Raw genomic sequence first — 21,458 nt, 5'->3', positions numbered from 1 at the left:
AATTTATCCCTTCTCTTTTTATATAATATATAATATGTTCTGCCACAGGAACACCTTGATTGCTGTGAACTGTACATGTCAGCGTTTTCTTGCAGCAGGAAAACAACTTTTGGGATGTGTGGGGACATTAAACCTGGGTGAAAATGCTTTAAGCTGATGAAGAAAAAACAATGAGGCTTATACATGTAGCATCAGCATGTGGAGTGTCGTGTCAGCAATCCCCCCCCTTCCCCCTTCGTTATATATAACATCTACCAATGTAATATCCTTTTTACTGAGCTGAAGAGATCTTATGAACTCATTATGTAGTCACATATTGTACTCTATATTGAGTCTGCGTGGTGGTCTTATTGAGCAGTCTTTCTCTTTGTGCCACTGGCACCCTCCTAATGTGTGTGTGTGTGTGTGTGTGTGTGTGTGTGTGTGTGTGTGTGTGTGTGTGTGTGTGTGTGTGTGTGTGTGTGTGTGTGTGTGTGTGTGTGTGTGTGTGTGTGTGTGTGTGTGTGTGTGTGTGTGTGTGTGTGTGTGTGTGTGTGTGTGTGTGTGTGTGTGTGTGTGTGTGTGTGTGTGTGTGTGTGTGTGTGTGTGTGTGTGTGTGTGTGTGTGTGTGTGTGTGTGTGTGTGTAGAAGCATCCTGGTGTCTTTGTGCTCCAGTCTGGCTGTTGGCAGCTTCGTTTGATTCTTGGCAGGTGGATCACAGCTTCTTGCAGCCCAGCTGAAGAAGTGGAGACAGACCAGAGAGAGAGAGGCAGAGAGACATAAACAAACAGAGATGGAGAAAGAAAGAGAAGTGGGAGAAAGAGAACGAGAGGGAGAGAGAGTCCCAAATGGGAGGAAACACGAGTGAAAGGAGAAATAGAGAGACACTGAAGGAGACAAAGAGAGTGCCATAATGTTTGGGGTTTCTGCACACGATTCTAAGTACTCATTTTTTACGGCATTTGTAAAGGAATTTACAGATGTCCACCCCCCCCTCATCTTTCACTCCCAGAATGTAAACCTCACAGTTTGGTGCTGAAAATCAATAAGACAGCATGTCTTCGTGCAATCGAACAACTCTAACAGAAATCAGGACACATGTGGATGTGCATGGATCTGTGCATTAACGCGCTGCGATGAAAGCCTGGGAACACTCAGATGTGTGTGTGTGTGTGTGTGTGTGTGTGTGTGTGTGTGTGTGTGTGTGTGTGTGTGTGTGTGTGTGTGTGTGTGTGTGTGTGTGTGTGTGTGTGTGTGTGTGTGTGTGTGTGTGTGTGTGTGTGTGTGTGTGTGTGTGTGTGTGTGTGTGTGTGTGTGTGTGTGTGTGTGTGTGTGTGTGTGTGTGTGTGTGTGTGTGTGGGTGGGTGGGTGGGTGGGTGGGTGGGTGGGTGGGTGGGTGTGTGTGTGTGTGTCGGTGTGTGTGTGTGTGTGTGTGTGTGTGTCGGTGTGTGTGTCGGTGTGTCCTTGAGTGATAATAAAAAGTTCATCCGAAAAATATCTTTGTTTTTAATTATTTTTCTGAATCAAGTTATTTTTTATTGCGCACTTAAGGGAATATCAATAAAAGTAATGTCGGTTTATTCCTTTTAAGAATGGCTTTAATCTGTTAGTGCAAATGAACTCCTCTTAGGTTTGTGGGGAAGGTTTTTCTTACATGGAAAGTCTGAGTAAAAATGTAATAGTAGAAATATTTTTGTTTTCGTGTTGTCACCGAGTGCTCAAATTTAGAAGGTGCTCCACTGTGGGTGTGATATGACATGTTTATCAGCTCTTCAACCAGGAGCTTCCTGTGTGTGTGTGTGTGTGTGTGTGTGTGTGTGTGTGTGTGTGTGTGTGTGTGTGTGTGTGTGTGTGTGTGTGTGTGTGTGTGTGTGTGTGTGTGTGTGTGTGTGTGTGTGTGTGTGTGTGTGTGTGTGTGTGTGTGTGTGTGTGTGTGTGTGTGTGTGTGTGTGTGTGTGTGTGTGTGTGTGTGTGTGTGTGTGTGTGTGTGTGTGTGTGTGTGTGCGAGATAAAGAGATAAAGAGTATACTGGTCATAAAATCCAACATTAGCCTGGCCTGAATGACTGATTGATGAGCTTGATGTTTTTATTCTGAGCCAAAGCAGGCCTAGCAGAGGCTTAGATTTCACACACACACAATTTAGCCAGTTCCCTGGAGAACGAGAAGAGAGAGAGGCTAACAGATGGGGGGTGTTTAGAGATGGATGGACAGATAGATAAGAGGTGTGGCTTTGTTTTTGTTTGGGGGAAGAACACTACACATCTTCATAATTCCTCTGTTTTCCCGTCATCATCGACACAAACAAACACACTTTCACACACACGCAAATACATTGACTATATGCCATGTCAGCAGACAGGAAGCTATAGCTGATACATAATTGATGAGTCCAGTCATTGATCACTAGTGATAAGTGGTATTGACAGGAGGTGTGAGGAGATGAGGAAAAGTGTTGATGCGTAGGTTTATGTATGTGAGTGTTTTCCCAGTGGGCGGCAAAATGGTTGTGGAATATGTAATGGCGTCTGTAACACACTAGACTAGACCTTAAGGAATGTTTCTACATGATGATGAGTGACTCCAGACACACAAAGTGTCTTGAAGGGTAACACTTGTTTTTCTAGCAGATACTTTTGGTTTTACTTTCCTAGTTTTTGAGACGTGTCAGAGAGCTCTACCTCCTGGGAAATACTCATATCTGCTTTTGCACCAAGTTAGGTGAGAAGGTCGTTAACACTTAAAGCAGCAGATTAGCAAAAAGATAACCTAAAGACACCTAAAAACATTATTGCGTATTGCCTGGTAAAGACGAACACGAACAGTGGTACTTTTGAATTATTCTTAATGGTGAAACTTAGTTTTACAGATCCGTCCCTTATATAAACTAATCGATTATTCAACACAATCGTATTATTGTTGGTTGACAACATTTCTTAAGTCAAGGACAGGACTATCATTCGGAACATAAATTGATGCATGGGAGTTAAAAAATGTGCATTTATTCCCCTGATTTATTAAACAAAAAGTCAGATAAAAGAGGGAAAAGGAAACAGACTAGAGGAAAAGGACAAAGAAAACTTGAGTTCTATCTGAAAATTGGTTCATACGTAGGTAGATAGCTAACAGCCAACGTCTGAACAGCAAAACTGTTTTAGAGCAAACACAACAAAGTACAAAATGCACATCTTTATTCAACGGGATTTTCCACAGATTATTTTAATTTTAATTAAGAACAACTAGTTCCAAGTTCCCATACAACCAGAAAATAGTTTAAGTGAGTGAGTTTAAATTGAATTTTTAATTGTTTTAAGCACACAAAATACCATCAGCAAAGGGAGAAAATATTTTTTTCTTGAGTGAACCAACCTTTTAACGATGTTCCACTCAGTTATACTTTCTGGGAAACATAGCAAAATGTATTGCAGTAAGTGAGTCATGGAGAATAATTGGTACGGCTGAGAGTATGTGTGTAAATTCCACAATCCCTGTTGATAGATAGTAGCTTTCATCTCTGAGTGTGTCTGTGTGAGAATGTGTGTGAGCCTCTCTTTTGGATCCTGAAACCACATATTATTATCCTATTATGTCTAATTGCAGTACGCCACTCAAATGCCCATAAACTGAGCAAAGCAGTCCAAACGTTTTTTAGTCTCAGTCTGAATACACACATGGGCTGGAGGCTGCCTCTGACCTTTATCTGCTCAGCACCTCCCCTAGTATCTCCCTCTCATTCCATCTCTCTCCCTCCCTCTCTCACCTGCGCTACACTGTGCAGCCTTGTCTGTTTCATTATACTGCATGCACTATTTTTTCTGTATCCGTACTCAGGCACTGTTGTGTGTACACGCACACACACACATGTACACACACTAATACAGCATGACATGCCTCCCTGCTGTCATGGTGTGCTGAGCTGAAGGGAACGACTGGGATTCAGTGAGGGCTGATGAACAGCATGGGTGCGAGAGGAAGAGAAAGAGGGGGAAAGATAGGAAAAGAGGAGGTTGGACCAATTTTACAGTCCCTTTGTTACACCTACAGGCAGTATGGATACACAGAGGGGCTTGTAAACAGGCACTTTCAAACCTCTTCAATTGAGTGATTAGGCTCATTTGCATTCAGCAGGGCATACTCTGTTTTCTTTTTTACTTTGAAATAGTTTTTTTCCAGGTCACTGCTTATAAGAATGGGAGGGAATACAGAAGTGCGCTGCTTTAAAGTGATGCAGTCGGTTTGAATTGCGTCAGGTCAGCGATTCGTCCGTCTGATCTCGGATCTGTGGATTGAAAGCATAGGTTCAAAGATTTCAATGGAGGGAGGTTAAACTGAAAGCGCCACAATGAGAGTGAAGAAAGAGTGAAGCAGCAGTCTCTGCAGATGGAAGCTGATTAAATATTAATGGTCAGCGGTGATGAAGGCTTGATTAGAACCTGACTGAGCCAAACCTTAAAAACCGCACACACACACACTAACAAGTGACACACACACACAGGTGGAGAACTGTGCTCCAGAATCTGGGCAGGTTTTCATTATGCCTCCCGCTGCTCAACCTGCCACCTTTCCCTCTTTACCCTGCTTCCTCCCTCCACTTCCTCCTGTCACAGAGATCACACACACAGATTGTGGAAATGTTCTACTGAGGAACTTTGTCCTTTATGACACTGATACTCAACAACATCTTTTTACTGCATTATGAAAGTTAAACCACTAAATCCTAGGGCTGTGCGAGTATAGCAAAAATCATAATCACGATTATTTTGGTCAATAATTGATATCACAATTATTAAATATGATTATTCATTAACTTTGAAAACATCCATTTATTGAACTTTAAAACAAATGCAAAAAATAATTTGAACAGTATCTTTTTAACTGTTGATTACCCTGAACGTATAATGCAACTGAAAAACCAATACAAAAATAAATAAAATAAATTATACATTTATATTTACATTTAAATAAACAATAAATACCAATAAACAAGATCAACAAATGATTTGGAGCGCACTTCAACTAGCTACTAAACATATAAATATGATAAATAAAAATAAATTAGATCAAATATGTTGCAGTGACCTAGCAAAGCAAAATATTCGTTTTTTTCGATTATCTTGTTTTCGTAATTGTGGCAGGCCAAAATCGTAAATGCGATTCAAATACGATGAATTGCACAGCCCTACTAAATCCTTGTTGAAAGGGTTGGTTCACCTGATATATTTCTTCATGTATCTGTAGTGATATCCTCTCGTGGAGATAGTTTCAGCTTCATGGGCTGAGCTCTTGAGATAACCATCTCCAGAAACAATGTCTGGGTAATCCACCATTTTTTTTATGGATTATTTCTTCGATAGCGTTGTAAGAGCAGCTTTCACAGAAAGGCCTGTGGGTTTCCCAGGAATGAGTTTTCATTCTTTTGGAAAAAGGAAAAAGTCAGCTGTCATGGAGGAAAAGATTGCATGGAGTCAAGAGTAAAGAAGTATTGCAGACTCAGCCATAGGTTGTGGTCTTATCTGTATTCCTTTCGGGGAGTATAATATTTGTTTCACTGTTTGAGTAAGATGTTTTTCAGATGGATAGGTCAAGCAAAGTTCATCAAAACAAATATGGTATCAACAGCTTCTTTGTTGAAGAGGAAGACAGAGGGTATGTGATGGGTTTCAAATCAGCAGATACTCAAGGTACCAATATTAATATAACTAAAACAGAAGTAATTCACCTCTATTGTATTTGGGTTGCCAGCATCTCAGCAATGTCTATATTACATGTGATGAAAGGCAATGTGATGTATAACAGGGATGGTGATAGGTTGGGATTTAGGCATCCACACTGAATTTCAATACTTCAATTCTGTTAAACAGTGACATGTTTAATGTTTCAATTAAATCAAATCCCTCCTGCTGTATAGCTAAAGATTCAACCTTGATAAAGAACTTCTGACCACTATTACAACTGGAGGCATGGATTAGTGCAAACCACCACATGTGCCTGCTTCTGTGTTTGAAAGTTTGAATTTGTGTTTTACTGATAAAACACATGAACAGCAAGGTAAATGAATGGCAAAAAAAATCTTCCACACGATCTATTGTAACAGCTGGACCGCAGCCTTTTCTCTCCTTTAAACACACTCACTCAGTTTTACCGCCATTTCGCAAGCGTACAACGCAACTGCTTCCATATTCAAACGAGAGCTTTTTTGTGGCGTATCATTAAAATATCCAAAATGTAAATGCAACTTTAAAATATGCCTCTGTCTAGATGCTGTCACACTGGCTGACTTTGTGTCCCCTTGAACCATAACAGCTGCAGCACAACCACAGTAATCTTCAAATTGAAATGATAGGTTCACCACTGCCTTGTGATTCTACTGCTACAACAAAAGGCGACCTTGTATAAAACATGAATAAAAGTCATGGATTTTTTTATACAGTATGGAAGGTTTTGATGTTATCTGATGCTTTCAAGACATCTTTAAACTGTATGCGGAAAAAAACATTGTTTAAGGAAGTGGGGATTTAGCAATGAAATGCATCCGCAGTATGTTTATGCTCTTTTTTGTTCTTGTTCTTGCAGTTACGTTACTGGACTCGATGTCAGCCTTGGCCGACCTGGGCTGGGAGGCTTACCCAAATGAAGGGGTGAGTAAATGCACACACACACACACACACACACACACACACACACACACACACACACACACACACACACACACACACACACACACACACACACACACACACACACACACACACACACACACACACACACACACACACACACACACACACACATACATACACACATACACACATACACACATACACACATACACACACACACACACACACACACACACACACACACACAAAAAGTCATTGTCTCTTTTTGTCAGAGCTGACATCAAAAGTACAAATCAGATCACAACTAGCGGGTTGTGTTGACATGTTTCATTTTTCAGTGAAGGAGCAAAGACTCAAAGCTAGCAGCAGCAGCAGCAGCAGCACTGGAGTGTGTGTTTTAGGGAGCATTGGGTTCTTCAGCGCTCTTGCTAAATCGGGAGTCTGCAGGGGGAATTTACAAATTATTTCCGCTGCGCTGAAAACGCTGTGGCACTGAAGCCTCCATTTGTTACGGGTTGCGATTTTTTGGGATGGAATTAAGAGACGGGGTGGAGGGGTAAATATTCTTACGTAAGAAGAGATGTCGTGTACACGTCGGTGTTATCTGCATGTGTGTGTGGGCTTATGTAACTAGCCTTTTTCAGGTATAGGGACCAAGGGAGTCTGGAGTGCAGCCACCATGAATCAGAAAATGACAAGAGAGAAATCAGAGGAGAGGAAGAACACAACGGAAGTTTATTGAATAAAGAGTGGGTTCTTTATGTCACTCTAGCGCAGGAGATGTTGAATGGCTCTGAATTAGTTATATTCCCCCTTGTGTCACACTTCCTCTGCACTATTCAGCGTCAGTGTGTTAAATCGCAGGATGCCACACGCAGTTTCATGGTTGTGCGCAGCAGAGGCGGCTAAAGTGAGCAGAGCTTTCTCAAGCTATCAAGGGTTTCAAGTTCACTTTATTGAAATGCTCTCATTGTGTGGCCATATTGTGGTTGTTTGTGGCTGTTACTCTTTTTTCACAGAGGTTCTTATAGAAGGACTGAATGCGTTCCATCTGTGAAAAGAGTACACAAGTTACTTTTATTGAAAATATGGTTCCGTTTGGGGTGGCTTAATCATGGTCCCTGAAAAGCACATGTGTTGTTAGTTTGCCCTCAAAGTAATGTGTTGGCTGGAAAGTATAAAATATAAATAATAACCTCCGTCTTGTATATCTTTTTTCATGAGCTGTCAACATGCTAGGGGATCTGGCATCTCCGCTCTGAATGTTTACAGAAACTGAGAGGAAACAGGCTCTATGGGCATACACACAACCCCGCTGTCAAATAAATATGACAAATAGATCAGAGATAACACTGCATGGACTGAGGCATTGTAAAAACAAGTGTTTCTTTACTTTGGGGTCAGGATCAAGCAATATCAGCTGCCAAAGACATTTGTAAATTGGTTAAAGCTGGTAACGTCTTTGCTTTCATGGTTTTCTTATTCTGCCTCGCGGCTCATGAATGCAACGTTATCTAGATAAACATAATCCTCCCCTTTTTTCTGGTTAGTCATTGTTAGTGAAAAAGACAGAAAATTAAATCGCTAAAACAGTGCTTCTGCTTCCCAAAATAGCATCCTAGGTTGTCATTTAGCTATGACTTTGCCATAAAATAAAAATGTTTTAAAGAGCTGTAAGGAAAACAGGATTTAAGCTAGACAAAGCATGTACATCTGAAGCCGCAAAAATGAACCAACAAAAGGGAGGAAAAGGAATTCTGTCAAAGTAGTTTTAAAATGATTATTTGTTGTTGTTGAGGCTCTTAAGGTCTAGAATAGGCTTCTAATCCTGTTGGCAAAAGTAGTGTTGCTAAATGTTATTATTCTTGTGTCTCACATACATATGGCCATGATGTATTGCTAGAAAGGGGTCTGATGTTAAGGACAAGAGAATGGAGAAGGTGATAGGAGAGTGACTGACTGAGAGAAGAAAAGTGCCAGGGCTGTGAAAAGGTCTTATGTTTCATAACAGAAGGATTATCTAGTTGACCTTTGACCTTTAAACCTGAAGATTGGTCTTTACGAGAAGCAATTCCCACCAATCTGAGACCACTGTCTGCCTGAATTAGTCCAAAACCACACTTGACCCCTGCAGGTCACGCTTAATCCAAGCCGTGCAGGGCAGGATGTGCCTGAGACTGCGTGGGGCGACCCACTTCTGTCACCAGGCAGGGGTGTTCCTTGTGAGGGACACAAAACAGATATGTCTTAATGATGTTTGAAAATGGAGGGGCCCCACAGCATCTCTACTCCCCCAGACGCCCCCCACAACATCTCTACTCCCCCAGACACTCCCCAGCCCTCATTTCCCCCATCCCCTTCTTATTTCTTCATCTTCTATCTCTGTTACCTCCATCATCCCCCCTTCTCGCTCAACCAGAGCTAGTTCCAGAGTTTGGGGGCCAATTACACCCAACTAGGTGTACCCATCAGAGGACTGCAGAACGAGGGATATAATGTTAAGCTGGGGAATGGTTGAACTTAAACCCTGATCCGACGTCTTTGCTTCACTTCAAAGCAATCAAGCATTCTCTGTGCTGATTGGCCGAGGTTAGCTTTCATGGGGGAGGGTTTCATTCTGAATGTTAATTTCTGTGTTCAGACTGAACCAACACAGGCAACAGTTTTCCCTTCATATGTGTTTATAGTAAGAAAGCAAGGGAGCTTAAACTCTTCAGCCTATCCAAACATTTTCCCAGTTCAGTTTTGGGTCGTTTTTTCCCTCTGCTGCTGTATCATTAGCAAATATGGGGGCAGGCAGGTTGTTTTTATGTTTATAAACACACCTGTGCTTTACACCAGGCAAATGTGACAATGAACAGACTCGCCAACTAGGGAAATAAGTCGCTCTCCAGGAAGTGGCAGTAATCCAGCCACTCCAAACTCTGCTTACAAAGAAATAAACAAAGACATCATAAAGCCCTCTTTATCCCTCAATGACTATTCCCATAAATGCTTTAATCACCACTCCCTGGGGACTCAGCTTTGTGTGTTTGTGTGTGTGTGTGTGCGGGGTGTGTGCGACCGTCCTCTGATGTCCGACTGGTCTCAGCTCTGCACAGATGGGTCTATTTAGCTGCCAGGCGCGCCTGTAATTTACCAACATTCATTCCTCTCTCCCCCCACTTTCTTTATTTTTCTCCCTCGTTTCTTGTTTTGTTCTTTTAATTGAATCGAGTGCTCTCAGCACATAATGTCGAGCGAGACTCCAGCGATACATTCCTTTATATTTCTAATCTCCAAACTCTAAACTAACTGTCAGGGAAATATGTGTCTGCTAACTGCAGCAGCTTAAACAATCTTCTGCTCTTCTCCCCTCAACTCTTCCTTCTCTCTGTTTCTGCAGTTGAAGGACTGTTGGGTCGGGATCAAGAGAGAGCTGTTTTTTGTTCGAGCTACAATTCATACGCAGTAGACGTTTCAGCAGAGGCTGTGGGGATTAAAAGCATCTGAGTGTGTGGGACTATGTGAGAATGTGTGTGTTTTTTATGTGGATCTGTTTTAGCGCTCAGGACTCGGAGGTGAAATGCGTCAAGCTTTTGCCGGGTTGTTGGGCCGTCACATCATATTAACCTCAAGAAACCAGCCTTAGCTGGGACTTCCTTTTCTAAAGTTTCTCTAAGCCTTTTTTTGCGGCTTTTTATTGGCCTGTCTTCTCTCTTTTCTTTATTTATTACTCTCTCTTCACTCAGGTCATCTACCGTTCGACTTTCATTTGATTTAGGAACACGTTAGGGATGACAGGTAGTTAGCCCCGTGGGTCTTGGTGTAGGCAAGTGTGTGTGCACATGTGAGAGTGTGTCATGCCTGTACGTATGTATCAGTGTCTTTGTTTACATGCCTGGACTACTGTAAGGCGATATGTGCTCATCACTCTGGAGCTTAGAGGTTCAGTCTAAAGATGATGACAGGAGCTCAGAACAAAGATGGTGGTCCTCTCATCCCTAACCACAAACTCAGACTCATCCAGTGTGTGTGTGTTGCCTGGATGTGTGTCTAGGAAAATCAAGTTAGTTTCCCCTTGAATGGATCAGATATCTTGAGACACTGAAACCACATTGGTTTATTTTCACTTTTCTTTAAGGAATAGAAATGTTCTTTTTTCTTGTGTGGAATGGTATATATGTGTGCGTGGATAGAAATGTTTTCCTGCTCATGCGAGAAGTGTTCTCAATTACTGCCTTAGTCAGAAGTGGAAACAGATGGTGGCAGATGACCGGAGACAAAGTAGCTCTGTCCTACCTACTCCTTCTCGCTGCCTCTTTCTCTCCATGTGTCTCTCACACACACACTCCTACCTCTTAAGTGCTAAATCACGCATTCACCTTAGAAAAACACACTCTCTCTGTGCACACGTGCAGCATGGACAAAGACAGTCCTTCAGTCATCTTGACACACATCATCACTCATATTCACTCAGACATGAAAATAGAATAAGCAGGCTTAGCGTCAGTTTGCACTGAAACCACACTTCATTGAACTTGGGCCCAGTTTCCCATAAGCATACTGCTGGACTGGGATCCCCTTTGTCCATTGACGGGCGATGAAATAAGACCATCTCACAGGCGAGTGGTGCTGTTGTCGAGCTGACTCTTGATTTGAAATATTATAGTTGAAGGGATTGTCCCATTAATGCCAACACTCCACAAACATTCACCTCTTCTTTTCCTCTCTCCCTCTACCACTCTTTCCTTCACCTCTCTTCCCTCTTCTTTCTTTTTCCCTTAAAGGTCCCCTATTATACTGTTTTTCATCAATATATAATAGGTCTCAGATATATACAAAACATGTCTCTGAATTGTTTGGCTCCAAACACCAAACAGATCATTGTAGAATCCCATAAACCCCTCTGTTTCAGCCCTGTTTCAAAAGTGCTGATTTTCTGTCTGTTACTTTAGATCACTGGTTCTCAACGGGGGCGGTACCGCCCCCCAGGGGGCGTTCAGAGAACATCGGGGGGCGCTGGAAGCAATATTTTTGAAAGGGGGGCGTTGAGGTGTTCTTGGAGGGCGTTCACGCATAATGTCTTTTTGTCATGAAAAACGCTGGCCACAGCGTCTTTTCCTGTACAAAAAGCAGCTGTCAGCATCTTTTGTTGCTATAGGAAACCACAACTCTGCTTGCGATTGGTTCAGCTGTCAGCAGTGTTATTACGGGTACGTTCGGAAATGCACGAACGGTCAGTCCGCTCGGACAACCCGTCTGTTCCGCCAGAGCATCCAGCTGTGAGCGCTCAGAGCGCAGCGCTCTGGACTGTGGAACGGGGACGCTCGGAGCGCTCTGAGCGCATTTACGAACGTACCCTACAAAAAGCAGCCGGGAGCGGACCGGAAGTCGTTGTAATTTTGGGATCGCGACTGTTAATAATATGTGTCACTTTGTTAAATTTTGATATGTTTTGATATGACAAATTCCACTAACAGATTCGAACTAAGTGAAAATAATACCCGTTTCTATGTCTGCTACGACATGGAAGAGCTGGCTAGCCAGGCTGCTCCACACAGAGCTCTGTTTGTTCAAAATTACAACGACTTCCGGTCCGCTCCCGGCACGATGTCTTGTCATGTCACCAGCTAGCCCTCTAGCGTTTGCCGCCATATCGTAACACTACCCCCCCCCCCCCCCCCCTAAATATTAGCATCATAAAACAACAAAAATCATATCACATCAGCAAAATGGCCGCGAAAAAGATAAAATGCAGACAGTACTCTATTGAATATCTTAGCTATGGCTTCATACCGTCTCCTACCAATGCACAACTCCCAATGTGTTTACTTTGCGAACATGTATTTTCCAATGAGGGAATGAAACCCTCACGTTTAAAGGAGCACCTTACCAAGATCCACCCGGATAAGGCAGATAAGGAGCGTCCGTTCTTCCAGGCCCTCAAAGAGAAACATGGTAGGAGCACCATCAGCAGTCTCTTCGCTAGGAAGACCACCCAGACTGACAGCGGGCTAATAGCGTCATATAACATCTCCTTGCTGATAGCCAAGTGTGGGCAGCCGTTCACAATCGGAGAGAAGTTGGTACTCCCTGCCATCAAAGAGGTCATATCTACTTGTGATGGAGCGTGATCCCACACAGGTGCTGAAATCCATCCCACTCAGTAATGACACCGTAGCACGCAGGATTGATGAAATGGGCGCTGATATAGAGGAGCAGCTGTGTGCCATCCTGCGGGAAACTCCATTCAGCCTTCAGCTGGATGAGACAACCACTTCTGACAACAATGTTCTGTTGATGGCCTATGTCCGCTATAGCACCTCCAACAGTGAGGAGATGGCTGAGGAATTTTTATTTTCCAAATATCTGGTCACAGACACCAAGGGCCAGACCATTTTTAATGCACTGGATGCTTATCTACAGGAGAAGTCAATCCCGATCAACAACATCCTCGCATGTGCTACTGACGGTGCCCCTTCCATGGTCGGCAGGTACCGTGGCTTCACCACTCTGCTGAAGGAGCAGGTCCCGCATGTCCTCACAGTCCACTGTGTCTTGCACCGCCACAACTTGGTGGCCAAATCTAAAAGTCCACCTCTCCACGAGTCTCTCAATGTTGCAGTAAAGGCAATAAACTAAATAAAAGCCCACGCCCTGAATAACAGATTGTTCCGACAGCTGTGTCAGGAAAATGATGAGACCTTTGGGCGTCTTCTTCTCCACACTGATGTCCGCTGGCTCTCAAAAGGAAACTGCCTTGCTCGTTTTTGTGAGCTGTTTGACAGCATCGTGGAGTTCCTGGAGGAGGTGGATGCAGCTCTCGGGGAACAGGTGTCATCCAGCCGCTGCGACATCATGTACCTCGCAGACTTCTTTGGCAAAATGAATGAAGTCACGCTGAAGCTCCAAGGAAAAGGAGTTACTCTGATCCAGAGCAAGGCGGTCATCCACAGTCTCACCTCCAGGCTGGATCTATACCGGCAGAGCATAGGCAGGAGGCAGTTTGCTCATTTCCCGCTGTTGACCAAGGTGATCTAGCCTAGGCTACTAAATAATGATAATAATAAATAATACATGTAATAAATGTAGGCTACTCTATGCAACACTATATTTGTGTTCCTGGTTAGTATAAATAACTTATGTTCTGAATGTATTATGAGAATAAAGAAACATCAATTAGTAAACTAATTAGCAATAAAATAACCAGTTTAAAATCGGATGGTAACATTCTGCACCGATAACAATTTCCTGGTTATACTCATTGCAGGTGTCTGAGGCTCTTACCGATGAGCGCCTCCTCATTTACACAGACCACCTGAGGATGGTGAATGCCGACTTGAAGATCCGCTTCAGAGATCTTTTGGACCTCGATGTTCCCACCTGGGTGGTGCAGCCCTTTCAGGTGGACGTGGCGGAATGCGGGCCAGCAATACAGGAGCATCTCATCGACATCCAGAGTGACGATGAGGCCCAAGCTATTTTCCGCACCTCTGGCTGGGGCAACATGTGGGTCAAATACTCTCAGCGTTACCCGGCTCTCTGGGAGAAAGCGAGGCTGCTTCTTCTGGCTTTCCCAACCACATACCTCGTGGAGCAGGGATTCAGCCAGGTCCTCCACATGCAGTCCAAGTACCGCAATCGCTTGAACTTGACGGCCTCAGGTGCACTGCGACTGAAACTAAGTTCTCTGCAACCCGCAGTGAAGAAACTGGCGGAGAACCACCAAGCGCAGGGCTCACACTAACCTTCCCCCCCCCGCAATTTGGTGAAATGCAACACCTTTCCGACGTGTTAGTTCTGTAGGCCTAATGTACAGTTTTGTAGCCTACTGTTTGTTCTGCACTGGACATGTGTGAAATTGCTGCTGTTCCGTAGCAGTCTGTTTGTATTCTCTGCTCTTGTCTGAGTTTGTTTAACACTCATAAATATCATTTTTATTCACATTCACATGGCTTTTCTGCTTTCTGGTAAACTAATGATAATGATATTCCAACTGCCCAGTTAAATCAAATCTATTATTTGGCATTCAGTGACATGCTTTTTTAAATGATATAACACAGAATATTAGTCAACATTAATATTCAGGGAAGAAAATAAGTCTACTTTTTTTGATGGGGGGCGTTAAGAGACCTGGATAATGGACAGGGGGGCGCTGGCCCAAAAAAGGTTGAGAACCCCTGCTTTAGATGAAAATAAGGGGCCACTCCCCACGCCCCTCTGAGAGATATTTGGTTGAAAAGAACACAATAGCCGCGTTCACACCGCAGTACTTTTCCCACTTTAGTTCCGATATAGTTCCGAAATGTCGCGTTCACACCAAAAAGAGCCGGAACCAAAATTAGTTCATGAGAACCTTTTTACCCCCTTTTCCGTCCCTGCTAGAGAGCAGGGACTCTCATGCGGCTCTCTTGTGAGAAAAGAGCTATATTTCTGATTGGCTGGGCGGATTGCAAACCACGCCCCGTAAAACAAAAAAAAAGTGTTGTGAAGCCACCATTTTATTAGCATTATTAGCATTAGCATTAGCCCAGCGCAGAAACGCAGAGAGACTAACTTATGGCAACACAAAATAAAACATGGGAGCGGTGAAGATGAGGAGGTGTCGGCGATTTACTCGGAAGGCTTCAGTAGAAGCTGCTGAGAGTCCCAGCAGCTTCTACTGAAGCCAGTCCCCAACAACCGGGGACTTCCGGCCGGGGATTTTGGGCGGCAGTATACGCCGTGAAGTTGTTTGCGACCTGCCAGTAAACCCAAAGCAGAAGAAGAAGAAGTGACGTCAGCGGCTTCATTTGCCTAATCCACCCCCAGGGATTTATTCCGGTGTGAACGCGATCTGTAATTAGTTCATCAGAACTAAAGAGTTCTGATGAACTAAGTTCTCATGAACCTTTGTGGGAAAAGTACTGCGGTGTGAATGCGCCTAATGGAGCTCTAGGAGGAGATTCAGGTGATAAAGTGTGTGGGGGGGGTTACCTTGGTTGATGACTGGCTAATGGCTAAACGTTATGACATCATAAAGTGGCAAAAATCTGATCAACTCATTTACAGACTGGTTTTTATAGAAATGGATCAGGACAAAAAGTGAGCGAATCTTTTTTCCTGAAACTTTCAGAATCTCTTTACACAACGACATGAAAACGTGGATTTTGCATAATAGGTGACCTTTAATCCAATTTCTTCCTTTGAACTCCATCTAAAAAAGTGTCTCCTGACAAATATGAAATGTAGAGAGGCATATCTTCCATCTTCTAGAGCCATTTTTCTTCTCCCTAAACCTTCTTTTATCTATCCTCAGTGGGAGGAGATCAGTGTGATGGATGAGAGGAACACGCCGATGAGGACGTACCAGGTGTGCAACGTCATGGAGGCCAACCAGAACAACTGGCTGAGGACACGCCACATCAGCCGCGAGGGAGCGCAGCGCGTCCACATCGAGATCAAGTTCACCCTGAGGGATTGTAACAGCCTGCCCGGGGTCCCTGGTACCTGCAAGGAGGTGAGGATCCCTTCACACACACACACACACACACACACACACACACACACACACACACACACACACACACACACACACACACACACACACACACACACACACACACACACACACACACACACACGTGTGCAATTTGACATTTAGTGTGGAGGCATTGGATATGTTTAAGATCTGGGGTTTGTTTAATTACAAATTGGACACTACAGCCCACGCAGCAGGCACTTTGTTGAGCGTGCTTTGCTAATCAACTAAATCATCAAATTAACTTCAATAACACTTCTCTGCGTTTTCCAATTAAACCTGTCTGCTGTCTAATCTTCATATTTTGTCAAATAAAATTATGCAGTACGGCTTTTTCTGCTTCCATTTAACCGAGGAAATTATCTAGAAACTCGACACAGCAAACATTTATGAGAAGCAGAAACGCACTAGAAATGACCTTTTTGTTGTGAAGTGCATGAAGCCAGTTATTAATACTTATGAAAAAAACACTTAGTTGGAGTCCATACTGAATGATTTCAGTATTAGGCATTGTTTAAATCATCACATATACAAGTGTAAGTCGTATATGTGGTAGTTTTTTGTGTCATGTAATTCCTTATTATGGAATCAATATGTATTCTGCACATTGTACTGTGCAGAGCAGCAAAGAGTGCATCTTAAGTATTTTCATGATTTTATTTTTCAATCTTTTCCATTCTATTCTCACAAACACATAGATGATATTCACTTTAATGGCCAATGAATAAATACATAAATAGGCGACAGGCGGGAAAAGAATGGTGAGAGAAAGCTGCTGAATAAAACTGACGACGCTCCAGAGGCTTCATTTGTGGCTCCTCGTATATATTTTAACTTGTAATATATCTTTTTTTACTGTCCCCCGCTCAGTCATATCAGCCTGATATCCCTGCTCCTCTGTATTCATTTCTCTTTACTTTGTCTGCCCTCTGCACCCTTTTCACTCTCATTACATCTTCAGAATGAGTAGTGGAGATAATATGAGACAGTGCAGAGCTGCACTTTGATGAAACTGCAGACAGTGTTGCTGACTGGTCTGTGAGACAGATGGTCTGAGACTTGAAGAGAAGCAGAAGAATAGCTGGAGAGCTATGCGAGTCTTGTTAAAATGTCACAATGGATGGACTTTTCACTTTTATCCGTCCTGTTTTACTGGGTGTTTTTCTGTTTAGTCTGATAAGTTGGATTTCTAGAGTTTGAAAGGGGATTGTGGTTTGTTTTGCAGACATTCAACATGTACTACTATGAGTCCAACAATGCCAACCTGTGGTTCATCAAGGAAAGCCAGTATGTCAAGATCGATACTATTGCTGCAGATGAGAGTTTTACACAGGTATGGATGCACACACACGCACACACTAACTCACACACACTCACACACACTCACACACACACACAAATAAAGACCAACAAATGACCTTGTAGCTACCACTAAAATATGCTGATGTTTTTCTTGTAGAACTTCTTCAAAAGCGAAACAGAGTGACACAAAGGTATTAGTCTTTCCCAGTGCCACTGTTTCCTGGCCATCTCTTGTACTGTGTTTTTAAACTGATTTGAACATCAAGGTCAGTCTGTTTTAGGGATGGGTACCGAGCCCCGGTATTAAACGGGCCCCGGGGCTGAATTATTAAAGACCGTGGTACCGTGAAGCTCCGACGTTATCGGTCTTTTTATCGGTACTGGAGACATTTAAAAAATATGTCATATGTATTATTGCTACATAAACATTATATTGCAGTTTTAGTTTCGCCAACTCCGTTTATAATATGCAATAAGACTACAAAATGCGTCTATGACGTATTTTTGATCTTTCCAATCCAGACGAGAGATATCTCTCTCCCCCGTCTGTGTGTGAGGGGGCAGGGCAGTTTACACACACACGGCTGCTACGTGCATACAATACACACACACGGCAGAGATGGCAGAGAGAACTAAGTGCTCCAAGGTGTGGTTAAATGTTAACCGTCTCAATGTGGATAATGCTTGTTACCAAAAGTGCAATAAGAGTTTAGCATTTAAGGGCGGTAACACGAGAAATTTGTCTATACATTTAGCAAAAGTGCACCACATTCAGACGGAGAAATGCACCGTTTTCGACTGTCTTTCTAGTAGCGCTGTAGCCCCATCCACGAGTAATGTTTCCACGTCAGGTATGTTATGTATACCTTAATCTTCCTCCAGAAGAACTGTTAGGCCTTTTGCAGCATACCAGAATGCCCCACCTGTGTTGCCCTGTACCGCTGTATTTATGCAGTAAATACTTGTTTTTTGTTTGTTTTTTACAGTTCTGTAAGTTCACTTTATTTAAAATTTGTTTAATTAATTTAATTTTTTTTTTTAAAAGAACCGATAAGAGTACCGTTAAAGGAACGGATCAATACGTGGTATCGATAAAAGTAGTCGTACCGTTAAAACCATAACGATACCCATCCCTAGTCTGTTTGTATATGGCCATCAAATCCTCTAATACATGTTCATAATTACATATTCACCATTTGCAACCAACTCTAAGAAAGAGCATTGTAGAATTAAATGTAGCTAATATTAAAATGTTGTTATCTCATCCCACTTGCCAGTGGTTTTGAGGATAGTAATTATTTCCTTGAAAATGCTGTCACTGAGTTTCAGGCATCAACATCTACCCAAACAGATATAGAAGTTTTTAGACCAAAAACTATCCTCTAATACATTTAAATGATGCTATCAAAATTAACGCATGTAAAATGTCCTCCTTCTGCAGGTGGACGTTGGCGACCGCGTGATGAAGCTAAACACGGAGGTGCGGGATATCAGCAACCTGAGTAAAAAGGGCTTCTACCTGGCCTTCCAGGACCTGGGCGCATGTATCGCTCTGGTCTCAGTCAGGGTCTTCTACAAGAAGTGTCCTCTCACTGTTCTTAACTTGGCCCAGTTCCCCGACACGATCACTGGCGGAGACACGGCACTGGTGGAGGTCCACGGTCTGTGTGTGAACGCCTCTGAGGAGTTCGAGGCTCCTAAGATGTACTGCAGTGCAGACGGAGGCTGGCTGGTTCCCATCGGGAGGTGTGTGTGCAAACCGGGCTTCGAGGAGAACAAGGACGTCTGCCAACGTGAGTGGGGGTCTGGGGGCATTGTGGGATTTATTTGTGTGGAAATGTGTTTGTTTGTGTGAGAGAAAAAGGATATATTCAGAGAGTTGGAATAGCATGTATCTTTGTGAGCAAAAGTCTCGTAAAGGTTGGCCTTCTGAATTAATTTGAAAACTGAGTGTCAAGTGTGACGCTGAGTGAGATTCTTCAACAGCTTACAAAAGTGCTCTTGCGATTGAAGCACAGCAATCATATCAATTCTGCCATACAGTACACAACGAGAATATTTTATGTGACTGATCTTTATTTTGCTGAACAGTGTGTGAATGTATGAATTCTGCTGTGAAATTGAGGATGAAGTGAAAATGACTGTGTTTTTAGGTTGCTGATGTGTGTGTGTCAGTGTGGGTGTCATCGCTCCGAGTGACTTGTATACACTGCAAGGACAGTTCTAGCAGAGTAAAAGAGTAGCAGCTGCATTGAGGCATCTCCTATCTTTCCATTGTTTTTGTGTGCTTGTTTGTCAGAAATGAATATCTCATCTTCCCTGCTGAGTATGGTAGAGGGGTACGAGTGTGTGTGAAATAAGTGCTTATTGATGTGTGTTGTAGGAGAGGAAAAGGTATGCCTTAGGAAGAAGAGATTATTGAATCGTAAAACTTCAAATATGGCGCTTGCGTGTGCACATACTGTGCGTGCATGCATTTGAGTGTGCACACTGTATTAGACTCACACTGTCACCTTTCCCCACGGGCTCGCTTCCTCCCCGAAAAGTAAATAGAATCATAGATATTCATCGCTGCATACTAGGAAATTGGTGCATAATGAAAATTCACTTGTTTTGGAGAAGCAGCAGCCAAGACGCCCAGAAAACTTGGCAGTTGGGCCTTAGAGACAAGTGAAGAGAACAGAAGCTGTACTCTCCAGCTCCCTGTCTGGTAATGTGCACAGATTGTGGCAGAACTGGCTGCGTCTCAATCACCAAACGCAGACTGTTGAGCTGCATCGCTGTCTTGTAAACATTCAAAGCGTTGGTCATGTGACAGGTGATCTCAGGTTTTCAATTTATTTCACTACCTGCATGCTGTACAGTGTAGATCTATTTTGCATTCCCTGTATTGAAACGTTATTTAAAATCAGTCGGACAGCGGTTGACCTCAGTGATCTCTATGACCTCATCAGTCTGCTGCCTAAGTCTTATCACCCTGGAGAGAATAAATAGAGCAAGGTAAGCACGATTAACAAACTGCCTTTAACTCAATAACAGCACGTGTATGTGTGTTGATTTAATGGGTCCTTTTGTTAGTCAGAGGTCAGGGGTCAGGAAATATATGTGTCCCTCGTAACTTATAGCCGTGTGTGTGTGTGTGTGTGTGTGTGTGTGTGTGTGTGTGTGTGTGTGTGTGTGTGTGTGTGTGTGTGTGTGTGTGTGTGTGTGTGTGTGTGTGTGTGTGTGTGTGTGTGTGTGTGTGTGTGTGTGTGTGTGTGTGTGTGTGTGTGTGTGTGTGTGTGTGTGTGTGTGTGTGTGTGTGTGTGTGTGTGTGTGTGTGTGTGTGTGTGTGTGTGTGTAGCACGGCAATACAGGTGTCTGCAACACAGGATGGAAAGCCAGGTTTTCCATTTCAAGGCATATGCTGTGTTGTAGCAATTATTCTGGAAACAATCAAATACGCACATTTTCCAATAGACTTACATTTCTTCGTGGTGAATTGAAATCCCTCCGCCGCAGGGTTGTCTATAAAACTTACTCAGTATTAGAACAAATACATTTTTGTGGGGTCTAGTAAGGGATTTGCATAGCAATGAAATTACCTCCTCATACAGCGAGATAATTTGCTGTCCCACGTATATCGCGATAAATAAATGTTTCGATACCGTCGTGAGATTGACAATTCTTTTTTAAAAAAAAACCTTTATTTAACCAGATGGTTCAAGGGAGACCTGTCCAACATGGCAGCAAGTAGGTTACAACATGAACATAAAACAACTGATAACACAAAAGGACATCGTATTTACAGGGCTACATTTACATACCTAGAGACATAGACAAGTACCAACAGTATATTTATATCTCGCCCTGTCAATAAGCCTCACCTTCTTGGCAAAAACTGTATTGTTGTTGAAGTGGTGGAGAGACAATGCACAGTTTTACCCGCTGCTGTCACCCATGGCCAAAGCATATCTCTCTGTCCCAGCAACATCAGTACCAAGCAAGAGAGTTTTTTCCACAGCAGGGAAACAACCAAACATCCCAGCTTCTACCTGGAAATCTGGGCATGCTCAT

At 43.0% G+C, this 21,458-nt stretch overlaps 2 protein-coding genes across 8 annotated transcripts in view; both read left to right on the top strand.

Moving 5' to 3' along the window:
- The window catches only part of LOC307020464 (ephrin type-A receptor 3-like), a 93,856-nt gene that overhangs the window by 10,061 nt on the left and 62,337 nt on the right, over positions 1-21,458 (top strand). For 3 of the 7 annotated variants that reach the window (XM_079651827.1, XM_079651826.1, XM_079651825.1), the window contains exons 2-5: positions 6,552-6,616; positions 15,879-16,079; positions 17,326-17,433; positions 18,844-19,195. In XM_079651827.1, coding sequence (XP_079507953.1) covers positions 6,552-6,616; positions 15,879-16,079; positions 17,326-17,433; positions 18,844-19,195 — 726 coding nt within the window. The other 4 variants (XM_079651829.1, XM_079651830.1, XM_079651828.1 and 1 more) reach the window with 4 other exon arrangements.
- On the top strand, positions 13,064-15,718 carry LOC307018372 (protein FAM200C-like; the record flags this gene model as incomplete). The annotated part of the gene is made up of 4 exons (XM_079648603.1): positions 13,064-13,204; positions 13,271-13,612; positions 13,851-14,040; positions 15,696-15,718. The coding sequence occupies 4 exons, from the start codon at positions 13,064-13,066 to the stop codon at positions 15,716-15,718; spliced, it is 696 nt and encodes a 231-aa protein (XP_079504729.1).

The sequence above is a fragment of the Notothenia rossii genome (genome assembly GCF_949606895.1).
Source record: "Notothenia rossii genome assembly, chromosome: 9".
NCBI classification, from domain to species: Eukaryota; Metazoa; Chordata; class Actinopteri; order Perciformes; family Nototheniidae; genus Notothenia; species Notothenia rossii.
This window is presented reverse-complemented; position numbering and strand designations above follow the sequence as displayed.